Below are 9,593 nucleotides of genomic sequence, written 5' to 3' on the forward strand. Positions count from 1 at the left end.
TGCTGGCGACTCGCTCCGAGGCTTTGGGCTGACTGTAGAAATGAACTGTGATGCGGAGCTCTCCGTGACCTGGCCTTGACTTTTACTGACTCTCCACAAAAGTTGCTGTTACTTGCACGATTTCATTTTCACCGGGAATTTCCCGGTTTTGTAACAAAGCGTATCGGATTTGCTGACATGGCTGGTCTACTGACCCATCCGGGAGAGCAAGCGACACAGCGCAGTGGGACTCGCAGAGCCCCATCCGTGTGAAGTTCAGGGTCCTGGATGGACTGAACTCGTCTGAGGTCATCCTGGGTTACTCAGTTCATCTCAAAATAACAATTAACATATGCCAAACCAAACGAAGACTGACATTGCTCCTGCACAAGTCAGAAGGTGCTTCGCTATTGATTTCAAGGGCTGCAGGATTAGGTTGTTAAAAATATTTGCTCAACCAGCGCGTGAGCTGGAATGAATCTGGTTGCATGGGGAGAGAGAGCGGGAACACAGGGAAGTTTATGGGAGCATATCAGCAAGCAAAACTGCTGCAGATTGCTCAGAGTTGGATGGTGATGAGCTGGCTGAGACAGGCAGAATGATGATCCAACTCAAACAGTTCTTTTGCCCTATTGGGGGGGAGAGGGGGGGAGGAAGAGTTAATCTCACTAATCCCTGCAAGTATTGGCACTTCCTCATTTCTGCAGAAGAGAACTATTCCGGGCATCTCAGGCTGGTTGGCAATTGTCAGCAAAAGGTGGAAGCCTCACCAGAAACTTAGTCTGCAGGACTTCCTCTTCATTTGCAAACTAAGGCTATCTGAAAAGAAGAATTAAATATCTGAATCACTGGCTGCTTGGTAGAACCAAATCTCAGACTCGGTCCTGAAATGCTCAGTGCACTGTATCAGCCAATGCACATCTTCAGTTCCCGCACAGAATGGCTGGGAGTGGTACCTGATCGGGAGGCACTCAGCCTCCACTTCCAGCACTGGTCCTCGGTCACTGAATGTCTTCAAGCAAGTCACTGAAGATAACACTTTAAAACAAGTTTCTGCCTTTCCATGCTCAGACTAATCAAGCTCATTAAGCTTCAGCTGTTTTTTAGGAGGTGAGACAGATCAGTGTACGCTCATCCTGTACTCATGATGTGTTTGCTGGGGCACTATGTGGGGTTGCTTTGGAAAAATTTGGTCGTCACATGTTGGATTCGCCACTCATAAAAAAGTCAAAGAGACTGTTGAAAGCAAGGAGCTATCAGTATTTGTCATTAGAGTGATTCCATTACACTATCCTCCACAATTCGAACTTTGCTTTTATTTTTACTGTGCTAGAAATTTAACATACTAAAAGACATTAAACCCACTCTGTTGAAAGCAACCATGTCCCTATCTGGACAGGAGCTGCAGCCAGGTGGAGTGTAGCTGCCTGACTCTGCTTCTCCCTGAGCAGGACATCTTGTGACTCCAGCATGAATTGGTATCTTAGATGGATCCAACAGGACACCCTGCATCTTCCTGACAGGAGACGATATCTTTGCCTCTCGGTCACTGTCCCTATGTACTCATGCAACAGATGACCCCACTCACTGGCAGGATATATGCCACTGCCGGGATTGTCAGGTACATCCTTCAGGATGCACAGGAGTCCTTCTGACATCAGACCAAGGCAAGAAAAGGAGGAGCTGATGTAACAGCACCGGCAGTAGTCCTCAAGGAAATGCATGTCAGCCCTTCTGGGGGCAGACTTTCTGCACTGACTTTGTTTTTTTTCCAAAAGACAACACTGGACGATTCATCCCTCCGTCAGGCTAGGAAGGCCTCCTCTGCTCAAAAGCAGAGAAGGGTAGGAAGAGAGAAGGCACTTCAAGCAAGGCTCTGCAGGGGCACAGATAATTTCTGAGTATCTGCACTCCTTCTTACTCATTTCTCTGTTGGCACCCTTCCTGCACCTGTGGCTGTTGAAGGAAGAAGCCCTGTGTACGAGAGTCACTGCAGGGCCTTGAGCACCATCCTGGCCAACAGAACGTGGCTGCAGAGCAGTGCTGAACAGAGCCCAAGAAGTGCAGTTCACCAGAACCCAGTGCTAGTCTTAACCAGTCAAAGGCTGGGCAATGACTCCATTTAAGGCATCTATCCACTCCCTCTGCTCCCTATCATTCTCACATATAAACACAAACTCTCTCGTTGGCGTGACCACAGTGATCGCTGGTTTCCTCTTCTTCACCCGGACTCCCTGGGGCAAGCCAGCTCGTACTTCATATCCCTCATCCATCCTTCCAATAAAAACCTGGCCCTGTGCAAATGCATCCTAGAAAGAAGGAAGCAGTAAACAGCCATTAGCCAGTGGACAGCGCAGCTCCAGCAGACACTGTTCTATCCTTTGATGTGGAGCAGGAACTGGGGATGCGTGAAGGGGACACCGATTTGGTGACAGGCGGCAGGACACACACCGGAGTGTTTTTGACACTCACAGGCATTCTCAGAAGAAGGAGGTAGGGACACATCCTTACAGAGCTGGTTGGTGGGCGTTCAGAAGGAGCAAGGAAAGATATTCTCATGGCTAGAGCAGTGCTAGGAAGCAGGATACTGGGGCTGCCAAGCCTCCGTTATTGGCATATTGCTCGTCTGGCCTAAGGCTACAGGCACAATGGCAACAGGGCTGGGAGAGAGTGGGCTTTAAACGCTACGGGCAGTAGCAGCTACTTTTAAAAGACTGAGATCTTCCTGAGAGCCACTGTAAGGGCCAGAGTTCCCAAACAGCTCAGCTTCAAAGAGATCCATTGACAAGGGAGATGAGCTCTTGAGACTGAGCCTGCTTCAGCCTTGCGCAGCCACTGGAAGAGCTGGATGAGAACAGACCCTTCTTCCCCACCCAGCTTCGTGAAGGGCCTTGTGGAATAGCGCAGAACACTCCTCTTACCAGTGGATTTTTAAAGTACATCAGGTTCCTTTCTTGAGAATCCAGGCAGAACCAGCGCACCTTAAAGGCCTCCTTCTGCTGCAAGGAGAGGGTAGAAGTTCTTTAAAGACCAAGTCCCCAAGGGGAGTTCGGCCTACTCAAGGCAGATCCCTAGACTGCTTAAATGACTCGGAGCTTGAGTTCAGTTTCATTCATCCCTGTCACTGGTAACGGGTGAGTCCCTGCTGTGTGCAGCCCTCAGCTCCCTTCTCCCTGGGTTCACACTAGAGATTTGCATTCAGTGACAATCCTTTGGGTAAGGCAGGGAAGTTTGGTTCCACCAGTGATCAGATTCCCAGGATTAAGAAAGTTGCAGCAAATAGATTAATTGAAAGCACTGCAGAGAATGATCTCGGGGCCAGTGGTGATAATGAGGAGAGTATGCAACCAATTTCAGCATTTTGGTTTGGGGGGTTGTCCCTGGCATTGTGGGATGCACAATGGTAGGGACAACTGGTAGTTTTTTTAAAAAGTGTTAATTCCATCAACTACACTCATCTGACCGTTCCCCGAGCTATTCATTGCTCTGCACTGAACTGAAGGGTCCTCTTCTAGGGCTCGCTTCAGTTTGAGCAGAATTTAGGTCTCAGGAGAAAAACACACTGGTCTTGCCATGCTTGTAACTGTGAGTATTCTCTATGCAAGTACCTGCAGGAAGATGTATTGGGACACTAGCACTGTGCTGGGCCAAAAACCCAGCATATTCAACATCAGCATTACACCACTGAACTTTTTAAAGGGACTTTGGTTCACAGTTCACTCAGAGGACAGAGAGACAAGAAGGGGTAATATTCAAACAAGACCTCAGATCTTTATCTCCTTCAGCAGAGCCTGAAATCTCCCTCTCCTGTTCCAAGCAGCGGCCCAAATACTTTCCCACAAAAACCAAACCAAACCATAGGCTTCACTGGGGAGAATTTGCTCAATCATACTTTGCTGCTATAAGCAGATATGACTTATGTGCTACTGACTTTAAGAGAAACAGGGAAGTAGGGAAGTCAGCATGTGATGTTCTGTTCTAGCAGGAGCTGCAGTTCTAGAGCTGCAGTTAGCAGATACAGCAATCCATCTAGGGTTGCGTAACAAAACTTTGCACGTCCACTGCCAGCTAATCCATTTTGCTTACTCTCCAAGGAGGATTCTTCTTCCCAGACTTATTTTCCACACAAAATAAAACATGATCCCAAAGAATATGACAGGCTTGAATATAATGTCTTTTATCGACCCAGGAAGCATATAATCACTGAACAAATCATTTGCTAGTAAACATCATAGAATTATCACATATTCTCCATCTGGAATAATCCTGTTTGTGTACTGCCAAGTATGCACTTACTTTTGGTCCTGTTTTCTCCATATATCCTTCTTTGACATAATTTCTTGTGATCCTTGGTATGAGCTAGGAGAACACAAACACAAAAAAAGAAGACTGTCTCATTCAAGCTTGCTTTTCTGTTCTGCTTCCGTCAAAGCTAATCACCATCAATTTTGGCTTTTGGGGCCTGGGGTTTTTTGGCTGCTCAGTAAAGGGAAGTCTGAAGTAAGAAGGAACATAAGGTTTTTGAAAAATTACACTATATAAGGACCACATGGAGACTTTTAGGCCTTAAATGTTGACTACATTTTTGCATGTTATCCAGTGTGGCCTTTCCTTCTACCTCTTCTGTCCATTCCCAAGACCCATATGCTGCTGTTTGAGCACCTGACTCTGGCAGAAGAAGTGAGAAAATGTTTTCCCATGCTATGTTTGCACAGACCGCCTCAAGCCCTGTTCAATTCTCACCTCAGGCTCAGGGACATTTGGGAAGGTTGTTCTGAGATAATGGTAACGTGCTGCCCGAATGGCATTGAACCAGTCAACAATCTCCTAGGGAAAACAGCAAATACAAACATAAAGACAAGAATAACGAGAAGGAGTTAAGAATGCTGCCTCTCCAAAATGCCTTGCTCCTTCCTTGTGACCTCTTTGCAAAGATGTACTTTCTCCCCAGGGGGCAGAAAGAGTCAGTGACTTATCCCAGGCACATGAAAAACACTGAGCCTCCAAAATAATTTCAAAATGCCCCTCCAGGGCGGTCCCAGACATTCTCAGCATGGGCAGTCACCCAAGTCTGTGTACACAGGCTTTTTCAGTTGATTCAGTTATGGATTGTTTAAAAACCTTTGTACCTGGAAAGACTTGAGAACTATGGCAAAGGAAGAAACAGAAATCTAACAAACCTCGTAGACATACTTTTTAAAATTAGCATTGTTTCCTTGGAAATAATGCAGAACAACAATATTTTCTATGTGTGTCAAGAAGGCTTCAAAGAATATAACCACAGAACTGTATAAAACCGTTAGGCAGTTACCTTACAGGGATTTACATATGTGCCCCACTGAGGCCTTAAGACTATTCAGGGTGTGAAGTTGAATATATGCCCCAACAAACAGGAACAAGATGTTATAGTTATTAGTGTCAAATTCTGCAACTTTCTATATTCTACAAGTCACAGTGACTTCAAATAAAAGCAGATCCTGCAGAAACAGGGTATCTCTTCCAAAATATAGATCCAACATCTCAGTACTTGCGTATTCCAAAATCTCTGTGGTATTCACCTTTCCACTTTCGTGATAGACAAAAAGGTTCCTTGTTTGACCGTCTGTGTTGTATGTGATCTGCAGCCCATGAGCATGTTGGATTTTCTCTGTCTGGAACATTGCATTCAGATTCTCAACGCTGATAATGGCTTTTGGACCTCTGGACTGTGAAATGAAAAACATCACTGTATTAAAGTGCTCTCAGGGAAGGTAACGGAGGACAGATTAGCTGTATGAGAATTAGATCCCTACTGAAGGGAAAGCAGGCATCCTGAAATATCTGAATGCTGGATATACCTGAAATATAAAGCCTTAATTACATGCTACGTAAAATCACTTACAGAGTGACTCCCTTTCCTTGACAAATGCTGGGTCGCTATTTGAGAGGGATGTGTCTGAATTGCAAGGGATGGGTTCTATCTCCAGCCTCATAGCTGGAGAACAATTAGAACAACATTCTCCCACAGAAGGGAGACATGTTGAGGATGACATTGCAGCAGTTGATGAGAGAATATTTTGGTAATATAAGAGGTAACAGCTGCAGACAGATCTCTCCTTCATCTTGCTGTTCAACTGCCAGTATCCATTTCCTTTGTTCACTAAGCAAAAGGAGGCTGCAGGGTTAAGATAAGGGATGAGGAAAAGGGCTAAATCCAGAAGAGCAATTGCCTAAGATACCACATATGTTAATGGGGAAACATCTGGGCTGCTCCAAACACAGGCTGGCCTGGCTGCAAAACGAGAGACAAAGCTATTTATGCTGGTTTTTGCTGGTGAAGAGCAGGGTCTGAGGATGGATGTTGACCAGCTACCTACGGCCAACTGTGGCCAAGGAACTCACTTCTTTGGTGTAGTACTTCATCACCCCTTCCCTTGCTGACAGGAGAAATCGCCTCTTCTGGAACTGTCTGCTTTCCCGCCCGCGCTTCCAGAGGAATCCTTCACGAGTACCTGCAGATCCGACCAAGATAAGTGTCAGAGAAGGGCAGCACAATAGCAGGACTGTTTATCTAAATGGTGATGTGGCACAGAGTTTCAAGTCTCTTCTCCGTCAGAGAATTTTCACCTCATATGAAAAAATCAGTGGAGAACTAGAGAACTGTAAGATCTGAATACACCCTTGCACTTGTCCAAGTGCCTTTTCTTAGGAGCTTCTTCTCAAAGTTAGACTCAAAGCAAGGCCTGCACATCCAGCAATTCAAATATGACAAGCCAACCTTAAAGATCTTCAAAGCTGCAAACATAAGGCTGTGCTGCTGGCCTTAAGGCTAACACCTTTTCCCTGACAATCCTAACTTTTACCTGCAGAACGAGGATCTTGACAGACTCGGGTGGCAACAAATTCCTCACGCTCATATTTAGCTCTAATCCACTGCTCTCTTAAAACCCTGAAAGAGGAAAACATGGATAAAGCTGATCTGCCTCTACTCTATTTTCACCAACCAACCAAAGAGACCTGTGGAGGGAAGCAGTAGTTCAATAGCTGTAAAGGTCTGCAGCAGTAAATACACCATCATCAACTTACAGGCAATCACAGGACCGAGGGATGTAATAGTAGGGAGGGACTTGCGCCTCATATTTAGCTTTGGCACAGAGATTCCCATGCTTCTTCATAAACTGAAATACAAAAGAAGTTACAGTTAGGCACGCCACTACAAAATCAATACCACGTCATGAACATAAAATTAAACTTGTATCAAAGGGAGCACTGCACTTTTTGCTCAGCCTCGCCGTAACTCTCAGTGCATCTCTACATATGTTTATAAATTCTCTTTAGCACTATAGTTTGCACTTTTTAGGTGGTTGAGCCTTTTTCAATATTTACAGTTCTGAACCAGACGGGAAGGAACACAAGACTGTGGTTGTTGATCAAAAGAAAACGAGGAGAAAAGATTTTTACGATATCTCGATACCTTCATCTCCTCCTAGACGTTAACCGTGATTACATTATTAATACAATTCAATTGAAAGATGAGAGGCTGAACCACTACTTAAGAAGGGTATGTTGATTAGTGAATGGAACACGCTATCTGGAAATATCTGTAGGCTTCTAACCCACAAAGAGGAGTTACTGTGTGCTATAAAAAAAAATACACTGCAGGCTTTTAGAAACATGATCTGCTATCAGTGTAATTCGATTGAGTAGATCATAAAAACCCCTTAAAGTTACCCATGGAGTTAACTTGGCTCTGTGTGGCTTTGTTCCTCTGTCCATGGTGGATGACATAAGAGTTATAAGGCAGAGGAGGCTATGATGGAATGTGGAGAAAAGTAAATGAATTACTGCTTTTTCCTCTGTACCTCTAGAAGGTCGTTCTCCCAGAAGTCAAGCCGAAGGGATTTGACCCTGCTGATCTGAGGAAGATTGCGATGGATTCCAGAGCAATTCAAACAAATGAATATTCCAAGTTTGTAAGAAGCCCACTCCGGATCTAGATACAAACAGAAAGAATTAACTAATACATGGAAAAGGCACAGCCACTGACAAGGACAAAAAAGCACATCTGATGCACAGCCCAGGCTTCACACATAATACGTCAAATCCCACTCCGTTGTTTATGGCTGTCACTTTACAGCATCCAGAGGAACAGCACCTGCTTTCCCCAATGAAGAACGTGGCCCCTGCATTTGTAGGCTCTTTCACCGACTATTTGTTTAAAAATTAATGTCACTGTGCATGCAGCCAAGTGGCGATGTAAAAGCTCAGCTAATTATTAGTTCTGCATGGAAAGCTGCTGTTGCTGAATTAACAACGGAAGGCTGTTGTGGGCCGCGAGCGCTACTGAGAGCACAACAAAGTACAGCCACCCCGAGCCAGGACCCGAGCCCACCACCCACAAAAGCTCCCGCTTTTGCCTGCTGCTGCATCCCCTGAAGCCACCTTGATGAGCCAATGCTGAGAGGCATTGAGTGCTCTGGCAAGACCGTTTCCTTAGGTCGCCACTTTCACCACGTCACCCTCCAGTTCTCCCTTATCACATCAAACAGAAGCTACTTGTCGTCTTCTTCCAGCTGCTGTAGGCTACCGATCGACTGCTCGCTTCGGTGAGGCTGACTCCCACCTCCGACAAGTGCAGGGTGCCAGCCCGGTGCGGGCTTTCCAGCAGGCTCTTTGGTGCCTTTCTCTGCGCCAGCCCCGGTGCAGAGACGTTCCCCCCGGAGCTGGAAAGCCACCCCAGGCCCTCTGCTCCTCCAGCCTTGTGCACGGCTACAAATAACTCTGGGGAAGCTGCTGGTGTGCTGAGGCCACTTCCTGCCCCACGCTGTCCCCTCCTCGCCCCGTGGGGCTCCCCGCCGCCGCTCCCGGCTCTGCCCGGCTGAGGAGAGCCGTGTCCTGGCTGCCCGGAGCCCGGCAGCCCCGCAGCGCCCGCCCGAGGGGCCACCTCCGGGAGCGGGACGGCGGGGCGCTGCCCGCCTGGGGAATCCACCCGCTCCCGCCTCCTGCCGCTGCGGTCCACGAAGTGAGAGGTGACGGCGGGCCCCGCGTTCAGGAACCGAGCGAAAGGGAGGCCGGCACGCCGGGGCTGACCGGGGATGGACAGACGCCCGGCCGGCGGCACAGCCCGAGGGGCCCGGCGGACCCCTCACTCACCCTCGCTTTCCTGTCAGGGGCGGGCCCGGGGGGGCGAGGGGAGCGGGGCTGCGGGCGCTGCCGGGCCGCGCCCCCTTACCGGTCTCCCCGCAGTCGGCGCAGCGGCCGTTGCCGGTCCCGTCGGCCCTCTGCAGCTCCAGCAGCAGCGTCTTGTTGCGGTCGCGGTCCATCATCGCCGCTCGGCGCGGGGCGCGGCGCGGAGCTGTGCGGGAGGCTCAGCCCCGGGCGGAAAATGAGGAACTGGAGCGCGGCCCCGGCGCCGCCGGGCGCCCCGTTCCCTCCCGCGCCCCCGGGCGGGCGCTGCGGTGCCGCCCCTCAGGCCGCCTCCTGCCGGCGGCTCCCCCGGAGCGGCGGCCCCGGCTCCGCGGCGGGGTGCGCGGCCGCCGAGAGCCCGCCCGTCCCTGCCCCACGATGCTGCGTGAGGCGAGCGGGCAACGGCCGGGCGCCGCGGCCGCCCCGCCGCTCCTTACCGCGGGATGCGC

General features: G+C 48.8%; 1 protein-coding gene across 4 annotated transcripts; it reads right to left on the bottom strand.

Annotated features, from left to right (window-relative positions):
• Nucleotides 1-2,063: 2,063 nt before the first annotated feature.
• On the bottom strand, nucleotides 2,064-9,418 carry ADAP2 (ArfGAP with dual PH domains 2). 4 transcript variants are annotated; one of them, XM_087751322.1, is made up of 10 exons: nucleotides 9,191-9,418; nucleotides 7,821-7,951; nucleotides 7,045-7,136; nucleotides 6,822-6,907; nucleotides 6,361-6,470; nucleotides 5,538-5,684; nucleotides 4,723-4,803; nucleotides 4,276-4,338; nucleotides 2,901-2,978; nucleotides 2,064-2,288 (listed from the first exon to the last, which is right to left on the bottom strand). In XM_087751322.1, the coding sequence occupies exons 1-10, from the start codon at nucleotides 9,282-9,284 to the stop codon at nucleotides 2,070-2,072; spliced, it is 1,101 nt and encodes a 366-aa protein (XP_087607448.1). In that variant the 5' UTR covers nucleotides 9,285-9,418; the 3' UTR covers nucleotides 2,064-2,069. The 4 variants fall into 4 exon arrangements, with proteins under 4 accessions (XP_087607448.1, XP_087607447.1, XP_087607450.1 ...); XM_087751321.1 differs by having other exon boundaries at nucleotides 4,723-4,806; XM_087751324.1 differs by having other exon boundaries at nucleotides 4,723-4,806; nucleotides 9,112-9,260.
• Nucleotides 9,419-9,593: the final 175 nt, after the last annotated feature.

Source organism: Nipponia nippon, unplaced genomic scaffold (genome assembly GCF_047370975.1).
Source record: "Nipponia nippon isolate SJK-2023a ecotype South Korea unplaced genomic scaffold, ASM4737097v1 scaffold_14, whole genome shotgun sequence".
Classification (NCBI taxonomy): Eukaryota; Metazoa; Chordata; class Aves; order Pelecaniformes; family Threskiornithidae; genus Nipponia; species Nipponia nippon.